This window comes from Phalangium opilio, unplaced genomic scaffold (genome assembly GCF_054372755.1).
Source record: "Phalangium opilio isolate 3A_F unplaced genomic scaffold, DU_Popi_V2 ptg000523l_1, whole genome shotgun sequence".
Classification (NCBI taxonomy): domain Eukaryota; kingdom Metazoa; phylum Arthropoda; class Arachnida; order Opiliones; family Phalangiidae; genus Phalangium; species Phalangium opilio.
In genome coordinates, this window is record NW_028324241.1 from 826,426 (window position 1) to 849,007 (window position 22,582).

The following is a 22,582-nucleotide window of genomic DNA, read 5'->3' on the forward strand; positions in this document are numbered from 1 at the left end:
GGCCCTTGTAACCATTCCCCATAATTTGTAACACTTTTTCTATATTCTTCATTTTCGATTTTCATCTATTTCAGATATTATGTCACTGGAATTCGATCAAACATTATTATAGACCAATTTGAAATTTCCTTGGCATAAGCCAACACTCAAGGGGTAAGCCCGCCATCGGGGTAAACTCGTGATTCTAAGAAGCTCCGCTAGAGGCAGTGCGAGTTGGCAATAGCCTCCTGCATGGCGTGAGCTCGGGACCCAATATAGCCGTGCTTCTTGGCGTGAAGCAGTTTACCCCGATGGCAGCCTCGCCCCTGCGTGTTATTTTATCTGTGTGTAATTTCCGAATTGGTCTATTAAAGTCCATTCTAACATCTATTCCTTAAGAGTTTCACAGCCTTCAATACACGTTGCTCCGCATTCAAAACATTTATTCTCTAAACGCTTCAAATGTATAATTAAACTTAAGTCCAGCTCCTAGCCCAGTATACGTGATTTACGAGAAGCTTCCTCTAGGGCGCTGCCATAGCGAGTGACAGCCGGGCGTGCCTTTGTTAGTGGCTGACATGGAGAGTGAGTAAACGTGCCTCTGTAGCCTTGACTGAAGAATTCTCTGAAAAGGGGGAGGTAACCTCGTAAGTCCTGTATAGAGCCCCTCCCTTCAACACATAATGAAACGTTTAAATTATCTTAATGGCTCACTTAAACTATGTTTTGCCAACGCTGCTGACGGAGACGGCAAAAAATACCAATGGGCCTTAGTTGCTAACTCGCTATAAGGAAAATAAGACTCGCCTCCTCTTTCATCCCCCCCGTCGCGGGGAAGGGGGGTCGTGGACAATGACGTGCGCCAAAATAACCCTGTTCTCCATTCCTTCTTAGAAAATTAAATGTGTTAATAATAAAACGAAAAGCCACCCAAATAGTATCGATCAAACATTTATTTTCCCAGGCGCCAAATACCATCATGCAAAATTCTGGAAACGTTTTCTTCTCGAAAATCCTCTCACTTTTAACCTATCACAAAACTCGTGTATTATATTTAATTCATTGAATACCATTTATGCAAACTCTAATTGTAATTCAAACATTTCTCAATTTCCAAACCGCCCTGAACATTCATTCCCATGTTAGTCTCTTCCCTTATTGCGTAACACCCGGTTTTCACTGGGCGAATTTTATGCGTTTTTCGCATTATTTTGCGGAAAAGGAAAAACCTTTCCTCTTTTTTTTTGGCGAATTTCGCGATTTTGCGTTGTGGGTGCTATTTCTATTTTTGCGAATTTTCCCGAGGCGCGTTTTTCTTTTCCGTTGGCACGAACCAATTATTGAGGGTTTGCTGGTCACGTGGTTAAGTCATCGCTTTTAATATTTCTGAATTTCAGGGTGAAATTACATTTAGTAGGGTTTGACCATCTTGTTTATCTCCGCTTTTCCTTTACTACAGAGTTAAGTTGATTTTGATACAACAAAATAATCGTTAGGCTTATTTTTCATCATTTTGGACGTCGCGTTTTGGGTCATAACTTTTGACTTTCTAAACCGATTTTCAATATGAAAATAGTTTTGGATTCTGTGTGGCAAGACGCGTGCAATGACCCCATTGTCGACCCATTTGGTGCATTATTTCGTCATGTCATTATCGGGGGTCTTTACCATTTCCGGTATTACTATCACCCAAATTATGCAACTGTGCAATATTTCTGCGCAAAATAATTTCGTGAAGCAGATCTATCTAGAAAGTCCTATTTTATTGCTCTAGTGCAAATAGAAATTAAATGGCAGCCAAATGAAAATGTCCAGAAACTTTTGTCGGGGACTGAATACAATATTCTTGGCGCGATCTCAAGTTGAACGTGGAACTATTCCAGGCGTATCATCATTCAATGCCTAGTAGAGTTTGGGAGGTTTACGAAAACCAGGGATATTGGTCACATTATGACACCGTAAACTTCGCATTTACGTCATGTAAAAACTTTAATTTGTTTTGTGTAATTTGTTAGAGTATGTTTAGATCTATTATTAGATTTCATTAAAATTTTCTTAAAATCTTGTATTATAAATATCGTAAGAATTACTTCTAACTGGTATTTATTGGTTTTAGTGTAATGGTGTCCACACATGTAAATACTGAAATAATAACTGGCGAAGTCAACTGGTTTTTCATTGCTCAAGTTTTAATAAAGAAAGAATTAAATATGATCGTATAGTTCTTTAAAGTTCATTGCACAAGTTGTCCTGTGATCTTATTTAAAACCTAATTACTTCCAATAACGGAAATGTTGACATTGAACTACACGCAAACCTCTATCGCGTTTTTCGCAAAAGTAAATAACCGTCAAAAGTATACTACAACCGGAAACAATAAAAAATAAACCAACAAATCGAACCCGTGTCCTTAAGTGTTCTCTAAACCATTAATTACTCAAACTTCGAAGACACCACTAATCTAAGACAACAAGTTTAATTTAAACTCGAAATTTTAATTTAATTCACAAGGACACCTACGTAAAGCTCAGTAGCTTGTATGCTTAACATCTATAGTTACAATTTGACTGATAATCTACTCCGAGTCCAAACTCCTTTATCAGAGGTATGAAATTTTGCAGGGACGGTACTCAAATGCAGTAGGCGAGCTCTTAGGTTTCTTCTATTCCTCATCATCTTGAAAAATGGCGGCGTCTACGTGTTTCAACCAAAGCTATAACATTTAAAACACTGGTTCCCAACATCCGTAAGACTGACTTCATGTCTTTTGAAGCTCAATTTTCCACCTTCGTTAAAAATGGCGGCCTGAAATGCAATAATATATCTCGATGGGCAACACCGGTAGTTTGTTTTTGCTACTCTGTAAATACTAAAGGTTATTGTTTTGAAAACATTGAAGATGGATTTTATTATTCTAAATATTCAAGATGAATTCTTTTCTAAATATTCATGATATAATTTCAGTAAAACATCATCTGCGAATAAAATACTTAAATAAAATAAAATTTCTAACCGAACAACCTTGGAGAAGCTTCAACCTTTGACAGGGCAAGAAAATGGCGCCCGTTAAATTTCTCATTTCAAGTAAAAAATCCATGGCGTCTTAGAGTATTGTGTAAATCATGGCGTCTTAGATTATTGTGTAAATCTAAGTGTCCCTCTATCCATATAGATTATGAAACGTAAACTTTAAACTACAAAAGAATAATATCAAATTGTTTTAGGGGAAATAGTCAAGGTTAATAGTGGAAGCAGACTCAATTTAGTTTTTTGCCAAATTAACGATAGTAAAATTGAGATATTAAATTCTCAATGTCACAAACCAAGGCGATTACCGACTACATTATAGCAGGAAAAGTATGGGCTATTGAGTCTGATTGTTTTCCGATGATCATTGAAACTGCTCTACTCTAAGCTAAAAAATATATAGAGCAACCTTCATACGCTGAAACACGACACAATTGCAAACGCTGTGTTTTGTATCGTTTGTAGGGCCTCTCTCTCTTTTTTGCTCTATGTTCCAAAAACAGCCATAATTTTCAAAAAAAACAAATTCTTAAGTAAAGTTTAAAGGGATAGTTATCACGTTTAAAATGTGCTGGGAATAAGAAAACTTGCAGAGTAAAGCCGAGAAAGCGGGAATTACGTTAAAATTATCCACGTCGTAAAATATTTTCATGTCATAAGAACTTGCGAATAATTTAACTTGTATACATATATTATTATAATTCAAACCATTCTTATCCACTTTGAATTGAACAATGTCTTCTCAACCATCCTCATGAATTTGCCGTTGAAATGTTATTCCCACAATATTACTTTCAGAGCATTTCTCAACATCCAATTCTCAAGCGTCCAAACATTAATTACCGAACGTCAAATAAGTTCTGTTACCCCTGTATTTTAGTCATGCCACCTATTTTGCTCCATGAACTATCTCTGTAACTTACACCTGTATTTTAGTCATGCCACCTATATTGCTCCATAAACTATCTCTGTTACAACTGTATTTTAGTCATGCTACCTATTTTGCTCCTTAAACTTTCTCAAAGTATATTCTTGAAACACTGTCCATCATTCAATACCGCGGCTCGTCCAACTTTTAATAGCGATTCAACAGATAACGCCGTCTGCCGTAAAATATCCGTCGAAGGAATTATCCCCAATTATCCACCCACTGTATTAGCAACTAGGAAATTATAAAAAATCATTAAACATATCCAAATCTCTAAATATTTAGACGTTTACAAACCGCCACCAACAATCCTCCATTTCCGAAGACTGAGTCTAATTCATAAGTTCCCATTTCTCATATGTCAGTGTGGAACTAAAAATTCTTGGGTTGGAACATCTTGTTTTTCTAATCGTAATGTTTTACTACTGAGCTAAGTTGATATAGAACAAATAAATAATCGTTAGGCTTATTTGCTATTGTTTTGAACGTCACGTTTTTTGTCATAACTTTTGATTTTCTGAACCGATTTACAATTTGAAAACAGTTTCGGATTCTACGTGACAAGACGCGTGCAACGATAGAATTATTGATCCATTTGAAGCATTATTTCGTAACGTCATTATCGGGGGGCTTTACTATTTCCGCTATGGCTAACGCCCTATTAGCGCCACAGTGTCATTTGTAATTTTAAAATAATTTTGAGAAGTAAACCTATTTAGAAAGTCCTATTTTGTTATTCTAGCTCAAATAGGAACAAAATGGCAGCCAAATGAAAATGTCCAGAAACTTTTGACAGGGACTGTACATTAACATAATTTTGTTCTCATTTTAGATTGTGAAATTGTCTCTTTCATTCTTAGCCTTAATAAGTTTCAGTTTCCCTTGTAATTATTTTATTTTCATTAATTTAAGTTGTATTTTTTTTTCTTTTTACGATTTGCAATTCTGCCAGAGGTTTTTTTGACACTGGGTTCTTTCTGTGTTCCATTAATTGGGTTCTTTCTGTGCTCCCATTGATTGGATTTCTTTGTGTATCCAAATTGCAAGTTCCAGTGTGGGATTAAGGCTTATTTGAGACCTATTGCAATCTGTGTCAAATACGGTACTGCTTGTACTGATTAAAACTCTGCAGAGGTTGAAAAAGATTTCCTCTTTTGTGCGACTCATAAATTTTCATAATGTTTTGTCGAGAAAAAATGAACAGAAAAAAAAGATGCTTAGCAAAGCAAAAAGAAAGAGCGCAAAGTAATTGCAACTGTTAGTTAACAGTAAAGCTTTGCAAAAACAGCAAAGTAGACAACTTGAAAATAAGAAAAACTATCTGAAAAACCAGGACAATATTCAGAGAAGAAAAGCAAATAACTATGTTCAGCATAAACTTGCGTGTGGTACAGCAAAAGGTGGTAAAAGAGCTATGGCACCAGTTGGCACCACTAATGTTGCTTTTTGCTCAAAAAAATTAAAACCCAAACCTAAACCAACTAAGCAAGATAAATTTGGTTTTGCGAAAAAGCTCCTCAATGCGGGGATTTTCAAAACGAAAAACCAAAAAATTATAGCCGAAAGCTATAAAAGGTTTTTAGTCAAACGTCTCACTGAAAGATTGGTGGCGTCAAAGTCTTTTGACACCGAGACCAAAAATAGACGCACGAAGTCCATCTCTCACAAGCTAAAATGCCAAGTGCTAGCTGGTAGAATATTGCATTTGAAAAGGCAATTGTATTCCGCTTATCACGCCCAACTAACGGCCATTGTTGGCGAATTTAAGGATTTTGTCTAGAAAATCAAACAAATTGGGTCCATTGATCCTGACAATTTTGCAGAAGTTGTGGGTGGGAAAAGGCTTCACAGTAGCATGAAAGAGGCCTATTTCCATGAAACTTCCTATTATCTGATTGGAAATAATGGTAAAATATTGAAAACTGGCGATGAGTCACATTACGCCAAAATATTTCAATTGGATTCTAATGGTCGTGTACGAAAAGTTCTGAGAGACCGTGTTACGAGTTCGACAAAATAATTGTTTGTTGACGAAATGGGAAATTTCTTTGACATAAAAAACAATAACGAGACTAGTAACGTAGAACGAGTTTTACAAGTTAATGAGTCGGGAATTGCTACGAATCTTTTCAAAATTGTTGAAACTGAAGAGAAGAATCCGAAAGCAAATTTTGTGATCAATGAAGGGGGGTTTATTGAAACCCAAAACAAAACTGTATACTGGGAATGCAGTGATATTTGTAATGTTCGAACTCGAGCCATTGCAAAAGTACTAGCTTTCATAAACACAGTTGCCAATGCTAAAGAAAAATCTTTGCCTAAAATTTTTGAGTCTGATTTGGACCTTTGCGAATTAAGAAAAGAATTTTGCAAAAAATCAAACGTGTTTATACCACCAGATGGGGACGAAGTAGTGGTGAGAATAGTTCCGTTCCTAGGACACACCTCTTACTGCGCTGATAGCGAAGAGTGCCAAAGTAATTTGCGTTCTTTCGCTGAATTGGCTCCACATTATTCGGGAATTAGAACTATTCTGAATAAGATGTATCAAGTCAAAGCCTTGCTCAACGCGTTAACTAAAATTTCAACTGAAATTGAAAGTGGTGATTACAATTCTCTGACGAATGTCATGGTGCAATCGAGAAAAATCCTAGCCACACGTGGGAAAAATTTAAATAACTAACAAAATAATACTCCCACAGGAAGCATTAACGCTCCTCGGCCGACTCTCGATGAAAGTGAAATCTTGAGTCTTCAATCAGTTCGCTCGGGCAATGCTAAACACCAACGAGTTTCACGACACGCCTTGCGACTGCTGTTTTAGATTACTGAAAAAAACTGATTTAAGAGCTGTAGAAAAACTAGTAAACAGTGCTGTTTTTGATAACGAGGGCTATCTGATTTTAAGAGCTGGCTGGATAATGAATAATTCGGACGCTAGAGAAGCGGACATGCTTCTATGTCGTTACTGCGCTACGAATTTGGGAAAGGGTAAAGTTCCCATTGGATGTTTTCTGAACAACTTGGCGGTTGACAATCCTCCGCCAGATGTCACCAATTTAAACATGTTCGAGAAAGTTTTAAATCAGCTTGTGAAGCCCTTCCACACTGTGGTGCGGTTAGGCACTAAAACCAATTCCAACGTGAGTTACACTGTAAGAAAAAAGGGTTCTTTGAGGGTTTTCAATAGAACTCTTACGTTCTTGTTGGAACGCTAAAGGTTCCCAGAGGTGGATGAAGGTTCACAGTAGAATAGGAAGGTTCTTAGTAGATCGTATCTAATTAAAAGGGTTCTTGTAATAACGTGTGGGGTTTTAATAGATCCTTGATGGTTCTTGAAAGAACATTCGGGTTCTTGAAAGAACATTTGGGTTCTTGCGAGAGCCTTCACGGTTCGTGAAAGAACATTCAAGTTCTCGATAGATCCTTGAGGGTTCGTGAAAGAACATTTCGGTTCTCTATAGATACTTGAGGGGTCATGAAAAAATACGGGTTCGTGAAAGAACACTGTTGGAAAAAAAGGTGTTTCGTGGGTTTTTGGAAATACCTTGAGGTGTTTATATACTCTTTTTAGAGTGTTTTGTAACTGAGATAATGTTTTCTCCGTAAAAAGGTGCTAGTTGACAGTTTTAAGGTATTTTTTAAAGGAAATGGCGATTCACTGGTACGTAGAAACACCTTTAGGTTTTTGTAACTTTTCCAGGTGTGCTTTAATCTGAAGGGTGTTTTCTATTTCAGTTGGAAGGTGTTCTATCAATGGGTGCTTAGGAAAACGGCAGGGTGTTAATTGACCCTTATTGAAATGTTTTTAAACGGAAATACAAGCCGCGTTTACACGAGCTTGCACGAACCGTTGCCAACGCATTTTAAACGATTTGAAACCACGTGTAAACACAACCGTTTATAATCGAACCAATTCCGAATCGCATTGTTGTTTAATATAAAACTGTTTGAATGGTGCGGTTAAACACCTTTGGGCTTTCGTAACACTTTCTTACCTCACATGGTGTATTTTTAAGTTAAAGGTTTTTTGATATGAGCTTAAAGCGTGAAGGGTGAAGAGAGAAATCATCTACTAATTCTCCCTGCATAGTGAAACATCCTAAAAAATCCCAAGCTTTTAAAAATCAAAAAAATATTATAATTCTTCGGGGATTCATACTTATTTTGAATTTTCAATCATTGGGAAATAATAATCGGAGAGTTCAATATGCTGGAATGACTTGGAATTAGAGTAATTCATAAAAATCACTTGAATTTTCCCTTAACACCGGTTTTTACCTCTCCGAGTGACGATGACGTCACGAAGAGGTATAACACTGGACGTTTCGGTGTGTGTGTCTGTTTGTCACCACGTTCGCAGTTGGCAAATCGGAGCAACCGTGTTCACAATTTCCGGACCGCGTTCGCAGTTAACAGAAATTAGGAAAATTCTACTTCATTACGCTATCTCCACACTTGTCTATCATATGGTATATACCACATACACGCCAATCTGCAACATTGGCTTCTACTCCTTTATCATCGTTGGGGTTAAGATGCACGCGCGATCGGCTACGGTTACGAGAAACGTTTAGCTTCCCAATGGCAGGGCTTCCACCAAATGCTCACGCAATTACGTTTATTCTTATCATTTGTGAATGAATCGATTTATATACCCTAAATTTTCAAACATTGTGAAAACGGTGTACGCTAGAAGTCAAACGTCAAAAATAGCTATGTTTAAATTCATTTTAAGAATAACGTTTCTTAAAACGGCTTAACTAGAATTAAGGAAAAATACTGACGATTAAAAAAATTAATATCAGTTATATTTATTTAATTATTTAAGATAATCTTCTTTTCTACGGAACGACACAAGTGCAAGTTTATATAGGACGAGTAATGAAGATTGCATATGAATAGAAACACAAGGTTAATATAAAGCGAGTAGGATGAAATAATCTCTTACAAAATCATAACATTTTTTATTGCTGAATATTAAATGAAAATATGTTAAACATGTCTCGGCATTACGATTCCTTTTGTAGTTTTGTAGCTACAAAGCTCTGTTTCATTTCAATATTCCAAGAAATTATTTTAATATTAATATTTCAAATTTGGTGTTTAATCTTTAATTCAGCTTTACTACATTTATATATATAGTGGTGAAGAGTTTTAAAAAGGTCACCAAGAGAGAAAAATTGAAAATCATTGTTATGATTGCAACCTAACACTGTTAAAATAAGAACCTCTATAAGGTGGTCATATGATAAAATATAATAACAAGGGAGTTGAAACAAACGAGGGCTCTGAGTCAAAATAAATCAGGTTCAGATTTGAACTAAACCGGGTTCAGAGTCTAGCTACACGGGTTCTGGGTTGATTGCAACACGGTTCAGAGTCAAACTACATGGAGTTCTGGGTAGAGCTCGGAATCGGATATCCATTATCGTTTAATATTCACGTTTATGTCTACAAATTATTCGCGGTTAATTTACCAAGATATAAAATATAGTAGCTTCTATTTTATAGGTTGGCCTATGCGGTTGTAGGTTGAAAAACGTACTGTTTGCAAGCCCATATCAATCAACTGTATTCATTCGGATAAACGTTACGCATAGATAAGCTTACATATTACGTAATGTGGTAATTTTTCTTAACTCAACATCAAAATTTGTTAATGTATAGTGCTCGTTTAAACTAAAACACTGCAAAGCATTAATATAATTGAGATAAGTCTGTTTGCCTATTAATCAAATATGAACTTGGTTTCAACATGTCATGTTAAAATAAGTATACAGTACAGTCATAACTTCATGATATTTGAACTTTGCGTCCTTGTTCTTGGTTAGAATCTGAAGTTATACAGGACGAGTAAAGTACTATTCTCAATTACAGACGTACATAAAAGTCATCATAAGATACTTGTACATTTCCCTCGAAGTCACAATTTTGCAGACAATGCCTCGTTAGTTCCTTTTCTGGTTGCTCTTCATTGCAAATTAACAATGTAATTCGCCTTATGTTTAATCAGCGCCACCTAAGGTGTAGCGGCGACTTTTGTAACTTGCAAAAATCGCGACCAATCAGAGGACGCTATTTGTCCTTTTTTTTATTGGGGATATTTGGAGAAAAAAATGTTTAGACGAGTGTGATGTAGATTTTAACCATTTTCGGCAACTAAAACGGCTGATTCTCGTTAAAACTGTTAAAAAACTGGCAAATCGTGTTATTCTCGAAGATATATAAGCGTTTAAAACAAGTAAGACAACTTTTTATTCGTTTTATACCCGTTAAATCAATCAAATCGCGTTAAGCCTTGGCTATTTCTTGCAGCATTTTCCATTGATTGACGTCGTTTTCACTGTCCAAGATTTACTTTTCGAGAAATTTAACATTTTCTGTGAATTTACTTAGATCGAACTGTTTTGTTTTTGCATTAAATACGTCCTAAGCTTCATATTGTTCCTAAAATCTTCATGATGGCTTTGCCAAAATGAAAGCTGGCTGACGTTGTGTCAGCGAAAGTGAAGAAAAAACCGTGTCCGTTTACAACTGCAAGTACTTTGGGAGATGATTCTCCTAGGTTGTATTGCCTGTGCCAGCAACCAAAAGACAACTCCAAAAAGATGGTGCAATGCTCATTGTGCGTAGAATGGTACCATCTAACTTGCGTGAATTTGGATGAAGACAGCCTGGATTTAATAGATGATTATATGTGTAAAGCATGCATCGACGTAATGGTTGTAAACCCAAACATGTCAAAAGAAGGTGAATGAAGGTGCTGATATTCATTATGGCCACCAGCCTTTTTGAAAATAAAGCAAATTTGTTATTTCATAGAAAGGACTCCTTCGTTTACAAGGAAGAGTTACCCCAAAGGAAGGATGGGGTTAAAACGTATTTCTAACAGATTTGTCAGATGGGATTGCCGAAAGTCACTCAAAGAAAAAGCGTGAGAAACAGGAAGGATTCATGCTTTTTAGGGAGGAGAAGATTTTAGGTATTCAAAGCAACAGAAAAGGTATGTCACATTATGACATTTTGATTGATTAAGATTAATTAGAGTTGAACCGGTACTCGAGGAAATGTCATTTTCATAAGAGCTACATGTGACGCGGATAGAAGACCTGAAACCTACAACATGTTTGCCTGCTTCAATATCGCAAAAGAACCAAATCAATTAAAATGGATATCATGCTCTTGCCCTGCGGGAAATGACGGAGATTGTAAAATTTCGATAGCACTTTTATATCAACTCATGGACATCGTAAGAATAAAAGCTGAAACCTTGCCACTACGTGGGACCATGGAGCCTGTATCTTAAACGGAGAGGCTAACCCCTATATAATATGAACCCCTCACAGTCGCTTTGCGGCCAACTTCGCACTAGTTGGCCGTATCGGAAATTGAGGGCCGTCAAGGTCGTTTATCGTAGGCGGCAGTTGAAAAAGTCGTCTGCTGCCAAATAGATTTGAAATTGAAAATGGCTCGTGTGAACATTAGTAACAATGAAACACTGGGAAATTTGTTCATCTTGTCGAAAAATGAACATTCGTACACGGGAAAGTAAGTATTTTTCAATTAGACCTAATAAAATGTATTATTAATTTGGATTGATGATTTTAAAATTATCCGAGAATATTGTAAACTTGTAAAGATAGTTTTATCATAGGCCTTGGCTAAATCAGCTGTCGTTTTGTAGGAAATCTCTTCAGAAAGAGAGAGAAAAGCATGATGTTAACTACTATGGAATAAGTGATACTGAGGAAACCGAAGTAATGCTTATAGTGGATGAATATATAGACAATGATGTATCGCATATCAATCTTAATGAACCTCATATTTGTGAAGTTCAAAATTCGAAAATATTAACCGCTGCTCCAAAGCCTCCAGTAAAAATAAGAAAAATAATCCCGTGCGTAGCTCTATGTAGTAAGTTGAATACAAATTTTAAAATTGGAGATGTTAATGTACTAATTTAAATTAACTTCTCTTAGATTTTACCCCGAACAAGTTCCGAGAGATAATTAACGAAGGTTTAGAAAAATTGCAGGATTTGGGAAAATCCACAGATACCTACACAAATCTTGTAATGGAAGAATTGATAGCAGTAGGAATTGCTAAAAGGGCGGCTGTGTGGGAGACTGGGCTCGAAAGATTTAATATGGAATTAGATCATTTAAAAATTTCAAAATCTTTTTGGGGCACTGGCTTAGCGATGCTTTCCAATGATGACTTTTTAACTGAAGCTCGTGAATATATTTCTAAGACAGCCCCACCAGTTAGTATCCTAATGGATTTGGTTCCTTTTTAATATAATGCTAATGAATGCCAATTTTTTACAGATATTTACATGTTTACCATTTTTTGGCCAGAAGGCCATTGCTGCAAGATTTTTAAAAAACATCCTAAGCCTTGTACACTGCTATATTGTGAAAAACGAGGTCAACCATGAAAATTTAAATCCTCCCACAGTTAATGAAGAACTTTCAAATTTGCCTGCCAGTACCTTAACAAATGATTTAAAGGCCAAGCAAATTCTCTACTACGTCGCTGGTGCAACGATTAAATCAGTATGCCAGTCTCTGCCATATCAATGGTGTTTAGTGTCCGCCTTCTCAATTAAGGGGACTTTTCAGGAAGTTAAAGAATATTTAAATAATAATTTAAGTGATATCAAAATATCTGCCTGGGTAACGCAAAATAACAGAGGGGGATTACTCTACGTTAATAAGACGACCTTCAATATGTTTGAGATCATAGATGCTGTGGCTTCAGAATTCTACAATGGAAAGAAATTAAAATGTATACTGCAAAACAATGAAGCAAGAAGGGAGAAGTCCCTTAAGAATATGGAGGATAATTGCCAGATTTTGGAAGCATTTCAAGCAGTGATAAAAACTTCAGAAGTTCCAAGCAAGGTTAACGCATCGAGGAAAATCCTTCCCAAAATATTTTCAACCTTCTTAAAATTAAGAGGAAAAGGTCTCCAACTATATTTGAGGGGTATATATTTTTCAAAAGAAAATAAAAAACAAAAATCATGCCCAGCTTTAAGAAAAGGTTTGAAAGAATTAAACAATATATCAACAAAGGTGTAAAAAATATAGTCAAGTGTGCCCTAAAATCCTATAGTTTTACAGTCTAAAGGTACTTAGTAATAGTTTTAAATGCCCAAATTGTGATCCTAGTCCCAAAAACACAACTTAAATAATGTTTTGGAATTTTAAGTTTGCCATGTTTTTCAGGTAAAACATTTAATAATAACGCCCCAAATGTGACCAATTTATTACCTCATTTTTATATTTGTAAAGAGTCAGATAAAACCACATTTCTGTGATAGGAAATAAGGAGCAATACCTCATTTTTTATGTTTGTAAAAATTCGGATAAAAACACATTTCTGTGATAGGAAATAAGGAGCAATACCTCATTTTTATGTTTATAAAGAATCAGATAAAAACACATTGTGATTTTTCTTGTTGATACTTTATTGAAACAGCGCTGTGATTTTAAATGTTTATAAAGGATCTTAATTGAAACTAATTATTTTCTGGAATTATTGAAGTATTTCCCTCAAAAGGGGCCAAAATTTCTTTCTCTAAACTAATAAATCTATCAACATTCTGCCCAAAATGTAGCACATCAGGGTTTGTATTTCCTCCGCAGGACGCTCTTTGCTTCCCAAATTCTTGCTCTAGGCAGTCTTGATTTAAGTGGAATGTTAAAACAAAGGAGGCGCCTTTCGATAATAAGAATCTAACAACTCCTGGAACAGATCGAGCTAAGAAAAGAAAGATATGACATGAAAAACAACGATTAGAGCCCATTGCTTTAAATATTTTTATACAAACCAGTCATAATTAACCCTTCCACAGTTTCTCGACTTAGAGTCATTCTTAGACGTTCTGCTGCCTTTAAATTAACTGCCTTCGTTGATACTTCATTTTGCCAATCCTCAAAGTACTTAATAAATGTTTGTTCCAACCACTGTAAAAGTCAATCAATTGCATTAGCCACAATGCCATAAATATTCTAAATATTTACTTACTTCTAATCTTGGATCACTTTGTATCTTAAATGGATTCAAATTAGGATTGCGCTTAAACTTTCCCTCGTCCAAGTTTTTTGTATTCATAAGGTCAAAGAATTGATTCATGATTCTAATGAACTGAACAGTTTCACGGACACCTTCCCCTAGCTCAAACTCCAGGGCATTAGCAACGGTTGCGCTTAGAATTTGAGCTGCCAATCTCACGCGCATTCTCGAGTAGGAATCCAAGAAAAGATGATCCCTCGTTAATTTTGGTACCAGTCTAAGGGGTCGTTGCGAATCCATTTCAAAGAGTTTTAAAACGTGTGTCCACAATATTTCTTGCCCATTTTTAAAAAGTCGTTTGGTTTTGGTGTGGAAATTGCTATTAGCGAACCCGTTCCTCGTAGTTTTTATCAAGTGAGGGGGATCACAAATAAAAAAAACGAATCTCTCTTCATCACTCGCAAAAATATTTTTCCACTTAAATCCATCCTTAACAAAATTTCTAAATGCTTTTCTGTTCGTACTAGCTCCATCAGCAATCACAGCTACCACTTTTATACCATAATATTCCAGACGACTTATCGCTTCTGATACTATGGTAGTAAGGTTATCACTGTCTACATTCTTACATGGAAAATATGCTAATGGGAATTTGAAATTACCAGTTACACTTCTTATCATTAATTGTAACACATGAGTTGCCACTTCCGGCATTTCATCATCACCAGCTTGCCTCAATCTTAGAATTTCATTTCCCACATCATCGAGGTTAGTGAAACCAACCAATTCCCCCGTATTTGCCTTGTAAATGATGTCTTCCTTAATTTTCATTTCGTCCAAAATTAAACTAACGTATCTCTGGTGTTCTTCGGGGCACGACTGATAGAGCTTGTCTTTGGCCTTTTGAAAGGAGAAATTGTTGAAAGCAGGTGTCAGCCCTATATGGCTAGAGTGGTTGTACAAGGTCCTCTTGGATGGTAGTTGCAAGACACCACAAGACGCAATAAGTTTGTAGGATGCTGGAGACTTGCGATAGAAATGGATGCACCATTGTAATATCTTGGGATGCCATCTACGCATGCGCTTGTTTTTGGCTTTGAGGACAGATAATTGTTGCTCAATGAATAAGCGTTGAAAAGAATTCTTTGGTAGCATTTTTTTCTGTTGGTCTAGTATATTTGTAAAAAATTGGGTGTCTTCAGGTTCCAATTTCTCTCCAAATTTTTTAAGGTGACTTTCCATTCTAGTTTTCATAATTTTCATCTTCCTCCTCATTTGTGAATTCGCAATTGCTTGTTGCTTCATCTTTTTTTCAAGTTGGGCTCTTGGCAAGTAGCTATTTCTATTTTCACCATTTTTTTTATTGCAGCGCTCCATGCACTTTTTTAATGACCTCCTGTATTTCAGACAGTTTTGACATAATTCACGCGTATCTAGACTCTTTCCATTATTTTGTAACACTTTTTGTAATACAATTTGGCAGTCATTCGCGTGAATTGCATTTGTAAAAACATTTTTTATCCCTTTCATCTTTACCTTGCTATCAAAAAGATCTACTATTTTGCTGTCGAAAATTCCGCTACACAAATCAAACGAATCTATTACTTCTATCAAGATACGTAATGAAACCACGCTCTGGATATCATGTAGCGAGTCCCTTATGAATGGAATATTAGAGACGTCTTTTCCGTGAATTTTGAGAGTTCCTCTTTTATCTTGGTTTTTTATTGTAAAAGTCTTAATAGCGTAGCGATTTCCTGGATCCAGTTTTACAAATACCACACTATCATCATTTGAACTGGATGAAGCTACCCATCCACTACATATTGGATTCCCTCCGAAAGTTTGTCTTAAATGCTCAGTGTACATGATACCATTATTAATGTTTACTTCGGCTTGATTAGTTTCATTTCCAAAGGTTGCAAGGTTCACCGACAATGATGGTGGTGTCACTGTTTTTGATAGAAGGCTATATAAAATAGTTTTACTGTTTTCATCTGACTGGTTTTCTTGAGAGAATTTTGAGTCTTCTTCCATAACATTCATCTGGGTATCATTCACATGACAAGGTTCAAAATGTGTGAGCTTTGCTTTTTGAGGCACCGGTATGAGATTTGTAGTCGAGTTTTCCAATAATTTTATTGGATTTTCACTCTTAATATTTAAATGATGAACATAATTTAATTAAAATTTACAAAAATAAGTAATAATTTACACACCGAAGACAATATTTTTTGGGTATCATTGGCATCAGGGATTTCTTCTAATATTGTGTACTGAGAATCCTCGGGTTTTTCTATTACGGGTACTTTATCTTGAGGATGTTGGGTGTTAAGACTTAAAGAGTTATTTTCATTTTGATGCTATAATAATTGGACACCATAATTAAAAAGCGACTTAATTTGTAAAACATAGTTTTTAAACATACCATTAACCGAAGTGTTTCTTGAGTTTCTTCAAACTGTATAGGATCAGGATTACTCTCTGTTGGTCCATGACCTCCCACAAAATGATCAGAGCATATATAATATGTTGATTTCTTAATTTTTTCAATTGTAATCCGATTATCAAAACGTCCGCAAGCAGAAATCCATTTTAAACATCTCTCAAAATCAGTTTTTGGTCTCGGGAATGGAAAATACCTTACATGAGCACTATTAGGCCTTGGTTTAAAATAATTTTCCCTATTCCAACACAAAGAATACTCGCATTGTTTTTTAACCATCGTGAAACTAAGAGAACAGGTTATATATTCTTAAATTGACATTCTAAATAAATCAGTTATGAACACTTATTTAGTTTTTTAAGTTCTTTGATATCACACCGAGATTTCAGTTATAGATTTAGGCGCCATTTTTACCGGAAACAGAAATAGGATCACGTGCTCAGATTCGACCTTCACTGCCGAAATTCACCCTACTCTCCCTTTCCACCCCCACTTTGAGAAGGACTGTGGGTGAGAGAGGGAATTTTATACTATGGAAGCTACGGCTTAGCCTCTCCGTTTAAGATACAGGCTCCATGGTGGGACGTGTACCAGCAGGCTTCAAATGTGGCATGTCAAGAAACCAAAAACAGACGAGCCGTTTCTTCTTAGTGATTTGGAAATTGTTAAACACGACCCAGCCAAACCAAGGAAAGCTCTTTTAGGGTGCGCGGTTCGTACGTTTAATGTGTTGCCACCGGGGTCTCAACCGATATCTAAAGAAAAATTGGAAAATTTCGTTAAACTCTTTGACAAAATGAACATAAGTATGCCAGTCATCGGTACAATAAAATCGAACGAGTGTATTCCAGTCCAACCTAAAATACACCAAAATACATTTTTGATCGACAATTTGTGGGAATGGGTAGCTAAAACTCCAACGAGGGAAAGGAATGAAAATTTTCTGAACATTTCTGATAATGAAATTAAGGTATTGAAAAGTATCCAAGTAGATTTAGCTCGATCAAAATATACTGAGGTTAAAACTCGCTTACAAAGCCGCTCACATTATTGGCATAAGCAGAGGAGTCATCGGCTCATGGCATCCACGTTTGGAACTTTTGTAAAAATGCGAGATGAGACTGATCCAGTAAAAACATTTCAACAAAAGAGGAATTTTGTTACAGCAAAATCATTGGATCATTTGTTGAAATACGAGCCGGCAGCTTTCTCGTTATTCACACAGAACATCAAGACCCAAAGCCACACTTCTGTTGGATTAATTGTCAACCCGCAGTTTTGTTTTCTCGGAGCTAGCCCTGATCGCCTTGTATTGATTGAAGATCAACTATACCCAGTAGAAATAAAGTTCCCGTACGCTATTTTTAAGAATAAGGAAACTATTAGGACAAAAGCTGCCTCCGGAAATTGTTATCTCTTTGTGGATGAAGAAACTGAATAACTTGAGCTTAAGAAAAATTCGGATGTGTACCATCAAATTCAGGGACAGTTTCTAGTTTGCAATATGCCTGTGTGTTTTTTGGTGGTATTTGTACCACTTGGTGACATTGAAATTTTGATGATAGTGAAAAATAACAATTTCATCAACAGCAGCTTACTTCCCAAACTTTCTACTAAATATTACATGCATCTCTTACCATCCTTTGTCAAGGAAATGTTTGAAAAACCAACTGAGTAAGGACGTAACTAAAAATTTGGTATATCATCCTAACCATTTGTTTTAAAAAATAAAATAATCTTTATGTCTAAATGAAAACGGCAGTAGGCAATGGGACCTGCCAAAACAAAACTCCCAATGAGAAACGATGTGGTGTTTCTCGTGTCATATCTTTTTGTAAGCCTTACGAATGAGCCCGTTTTTATTAAAACCTCTCCAAAAACATAGCACAATCTACTTTTAATCCAATTTTTGAACCATCTTACCGGTGAAATTTGACAAATGGCAACATACTACATATATTTTCTCGAGCATAGGTGTTAAAGTCAACGGAATTTCTCCTTTCAAAATTTTAAATTCTTTAACCCGACCAATAGCTCTTTCTATGTGTATTCTGGCAAGAGCAATCTTGCGTGTTTCGGAGAGTTGTGATGCGGTGAACTGGTCACGATCTTGAAGAAATTCAGGAATGTATAGCTTCAGTTTCTTCAAAGCAAGTTCTTTAGCGATGTCAAAACCCCGGTTTACCGTCACCTTCTTCCAACATGTCCAAAAGGCCACAATGAAGAATGAGTTTTTTATCAGATGTTCTTCCACAGTAAAGGTTTGAACAATAACTTAAGTGTCCTGATCCAGCCATTCCAACAAGCGCTTTGACCGTGTTGCAATGCTTATAAGCGCTGAAGGTTTCTCGTTGAGCTTCTGACGCAGATGGTTTTTCAAGTTTAAACTCTGTACAGTCTACGATGATCCGTAAATCTGGATAACGTTTTTTTATTTTGGCCAAGGTCAACTCGAGAGCCCTTTCCAATGAAGCAAAAACTGGTAGGTGAAGGCAACGTTCGTAAAGAAACAACACCCACGTGTTAATTATTCGTGAAACATGCCCTTGCGACAAATTATACAGATCAGCTAAAAACTGTTCCTGGGTTCCCAATCTTAATCGAACCAGTGTCAAGAAAAACTCCTCTATTGGGTTTAATTTTCTAGGACGGCCGGGCTTGACAACTTCATGAAAGTCTTTATCAGTGTTATCTCTTATTTGGTTCGTTTCCTGACCAAAATAGTTTAATTTTGCGCATTCTGGTAACAGAAGTTGATAAAACGCCCAAAAAACTTCATATGAAGGGAAGCCTGTATAAAATCTAATAGCAGTATCATTGCTAACAAATCTAGTCACAGTAAATGTTTCTTTGGCACGCAAGGATAGTAATTCTAATTGATTTTTCACAAGTATGTAGATTTCAAAGAAATTCCGCTGCTAGGTAACGACAAAGATTGGCCTGACTGCACTGAGGCAATACTGCTTCTCTGAGACTCAGATTCGAGCTCATCAGCATCGTGAAGGCATATAATATTAGGTAATGGGTTTTCTGGGTCGGGATCTTGCAACTCCACCTTCTTAATATCACCGCCATTTGATTCCTCAAGCTCTTCCAGATCAAAAGACAAAGCTCCCATTTCTTCTAAAATTTCAGTTCTTTGTTCAGGGCTCAAACGACAGTAAGGCTGTTTCGGATCGTGTTCATCAGCTTCAACCATTACGTTAGTATTCCGAAATACAGACGGACACGACTGAGGTTTTAAGCGTTTAGGCTTTGGTTTAGCGGTGGGGAAATAATCTGATTCTATGAAATGTTTCGAACAAATTCGGGCGCTATACAGGTCGGTGGGCAACGGTCCTATTGCGTTAATCATGGCATCAATCCATTTTTGTTTCATTGTGGCGTCTTTTGGGAAAAAATGGTAAGAAACGGATTTCAAACTGTTGTTGCAGCATTTTAAGAAACAACGGTTCTTTGATGCCATGTTTCTTTAACTAAGTAAAATGTTAAATTTCTCGAAAAGTAAATCTTGAACAGTAAAAACGACGTCAATCAATGGAAAATGCTGCAAGAAATAGCCAAGGCTTAACGCGATTTGATTGATTTAACAGGTATAAAACGAATAAAAAGTTGTCTTACTTGTTTTAAACGCTTATATATCTTCGAGAATAACACGATTTGCCAGTTTTCTAACAGTTTTAACGAGAATCAGCCGTTTTAGTTGCCGAAAATGGTTAAAATCTACATCACACTCGTCTAAACATTTTTTTCTCCAAATATCCCCAATAAAAAAAAATAGTCGTACAAATAGCGTCCTCTGATTGGTCGCGATTTTTGCAAGTTACAAAAGTCGCCGCTACACCTTAGGTGGCGCTGATTAAACATAAGGCGAATTGCGCAAACATCCAGTGAATTTATACATATTTATTTCGAAAAAACATTGTTGGTTGTTCACATTAGTAATGTATTAATAAAAAATACTCCGTTTCCACCACTGTTATATACAAGTGAAATATGCCAGTCGCGCAAGTAGATCAAGGCAACTGCACACCAGTTGAGAAGTGAGCTGACACAGGTTCAGCACTTCCAAAGCGGCTTGACTGTCAGAATAATTTCTTACAGTCCGTCTGGTATAACCTTTATTGACGCAATAGTCCGCGCAATAACAGATCGTTGCAATCTCCGCCTGGAACACACTTGCATAGGTGCCCTGACTCTCAGAAAAACCGACCTTTGTGGTTTGGCAGTAACCGACACTAGCGCCGGAATCAGTCTTAGAACCCCGGTACTGGGAAAGCGGGTGCTGAATGGCTTTGTAAAATCAAAACTGGTAACGACTTTGTCAGAGCGAATCGTCAGCGACGGCTAAAGTACGGCATGCTCCCAAAAGAGCTTGGCATGGCTGTGATCCCAAAGTCTGGGTACCCAACAGCCATTATTGTAGGGCCTGTAGGCCCCCATGACGGCCTCCTCCTCAACGAAGAGATGAAGAGAAAGCTTATCAAGGAGTATCTCCAGGGTCGATCTCGTGGCCCCCGTGCCCCAATGCAGGCCAGCCGGAACCGTTTAAGACGTGTATAACAGATATATTAAAAAGAGGTTGAGTAGATTATGCCTCTATATGTAACTAAAGACGACAACCTAGAACAACTTGAATAACCGAACTTTAAGAGGTTATGTTCTTCTGCAATCGATTCGCGGAGATAAAGGTTAGTCCCTTAATATGGTAGGTAGATGGGGGTACATAGCACTTAAGCAACCGACAGAGAATATGATATACTAATAGCCCACTACACTGGTAAATCAAAGATTTAAAGGAACCTAAGGCTCAACTCATGTGCACGTCACTATAGTCAAATGTCAAAAAACCAATTCTATTGGTACAGAGTGGACACCCAGAAGATTATAGTTGCATTTTAGTTTAGCTACAGTATTGCCAATGCTTGACTCCAAGTTTGAAATCACAATGTCTTCAGGACCACACTCTTCTTCACTTTTGCAAGAAAGCTGGGATTTAGGATGGTCATGTGAGCAAGGCAACTAAATCGATTTCCAGTTCGGAATCTAAGTCCTAATTGTGGCTTTCTCTGGGCAAGTTTCTTCCTAAACCTTTTGTTATCAGAGGCATTGTCCACTGTAAAATATACTGTTACTGTAGTGAGAACTAGGATTGTTGAATAGTCTAGTTTCTAATGAATGGGACCTATAAATGTTGTTTCTGATTAGTCTGCTATAAATTAAAGGACATTTTTTTCTGGATAAAACTAAGTGGAAAGTGTTAAAAATATGGGGTCTACACTATTTAGTTACGGATATATGGGCTCCCAAACAATGACCCTTAAAATAAGGAAATAGTCCTACACGTGAAGCAAGACATCATCCTGGCCTTCTGATTAAGAAGAAATACAGCACTTCGATATTACCTTTTGCGCTACAGCGGGCCACTGCAAACTAGTCTTTGTTATAGTTGCTAGTAGTTATAAAGAGCAGCGTCCCGTTTTTCCCCTCTCGCTACCATGTTTTTGAACCTTTATCTTGTAGAAATCAATGGATTGCAGTGTGCATGAGTAGATAAAATGAAGCTAAATGAAAGTGTTTTAACATCTTTCAAAGACTTCCAGCTCTTCTAAACAAGATAGGCAGGCTTTGAAACTTTTTCCTTGTTTTAGGGGCCTATGTTTGGGTGCCCGTATATTTGTAATTAAATATTGTAGGCGCGCAGGTTTTAGGACACTTTGCTTTCAGTTTGACCGAACCCAGTAGAAAAGTACTCGGGCCGACACCAAACCTGATCAATCGGCCCTAAAGAATTATCGGACTGTCGGTCTACAATACTTCATGTCCGAGATAATTTTGTAGGCAAGGTGCATTCCACGTCGTGTTTTGAGTCGTGTATCCGGCTTAAGATGGTTTGAAGACTTTTACCGACAATTAACCGATACGGACAACTAACCGCCTGTACCGACAATAAACCGACTACAAAACGGATAGAAAATGCTACAAGGGAAAGAACACACCTTAAAATTTGCTCAAAAAGCATGATCAAGAGATATGAGATCCTGATTAACAGCGAAATTGAAGGCGCTTTTGCAGGAACGCGGTTGGGTATAAACAAAACAACCCTCAAAACGGATACCACGGAAACGGAAAACAGGTGAAGATAATATGCGGGCTGTTGAAAAAATTGCCATATTTGA

At 36.8% G+C, this 22,582-nt stretch overlaps 4 protein-coding genes across 7 annotated transcripts; 2 read left to right on the forward strand and 2 right to left on the reverse strand.

The window, feature by feature from the left end:
* The first annotated feature begins 10,469 nt into the window (after positions 1-10,469).
* On the forward strand, positions 10,470-11,047 carry LOC149588980 (lysine-specific demethylase phf2-like). Its single transcript, XM_089861846.1, has 3 exons — positions 10,470-10,687; positions 10,764-10,940; positions 11,002-11,047. Exons 1-2 carry the CDS (start codon positions 10,546-10,548, stop codon positions 10,811-10,813), a joined length of 192 nt encoding a protein of 63 aa, XP_089717972.1. The 5' UTR covers positions 10,470-10,545; the 3' UTR covers positions 10,814-10,940; positions 11,002-11,047.
* A 215-nt stretch (positions 11,048-11,262) lies between these two features.
* LOC149588981 (uncharacterized) lies at positions 11,263-13,020 on the forward strand. Its single transcript, XM_089861887.1, has 5 exons — positions 11,263-11,485; positions 11,622-11,851; positions 11,917-12,200; positions 12,265-12,492; positions 12,559-13,020. Exons 1-5 carry the CDS (start codon positions 11,403-11,405, stop codon positions 13,018-13,020), a joined length of 1,287 nt encoding a protein of 428 aa, XP_089718013.1. The 5' UTR covers positions 11,263-11,402.
* Positions 13,021-13,391: 371 nt separating this feature from the next.
* Positions 13,392-16,919, reverse strand: LOC149588982 (uncharacterized). Of its 4 annotated transcripts, XM_089861852.1 has the most exons (7): positions 16,818-16,919; positions 16,605-16,725; positions 16,386-16,496; positions 16,177-16,320; positions 13,970-16,111; positions 13,773-13,908; positions 13,392-13,702 (listed from the first exon to the last, which is right to left on the reverse strand). In XM_089861852.1, the coding sequence occupies exons 2-7, from the start codon at positions 16,680-16,682 to the stop codon at positions 13,461-13,463; spliced, it is 2,853 nt and encodes a 950-aa protein (XP_089717978.1). In that variant the 5' UTR covers positions 16,683-16,725; positions 16,818-16,919; the 3' UTR covers positions 13,392-13,460. The 4 variants fall into 4 exon arrangements, with proteins under 4 accessions (XP_089717978.1, XP_089717974.1, XP_089717975.1 ...); XM_089861848.1 differs by having other exon boundaries at positions 16,386-16,725; XM_089861849.1 differs by lacking the exon at positions 16,818-16,919 and having other exon boundaries at positions 13,970-14,550; positions 14,620-16,111; positions 16,386-16,790.
* Positions 16,920-18,571: 1,652 nt separating this feature from the next.
* LOC149588983 (uncharacterized) lies at positions 18,572-19,869 on the reverse strand. Its single transcript, XM_089861888.1, has 2 exons — positions 19,365-19,869; positions 18,572-19,275 (listed from the first exon to the last, which is right to left on the reverse strand). The coding sequence occupies exons 1-2, from the start codon at positions 19,867-19,869 to the stop codon at positions 18,572-18,574; spliced, it is 1,209 nt and encodes a 402-aa protein (XP_089718014.1).
* Positions 19,870-22,582: the final 2,713 nt, after the last annotated feature.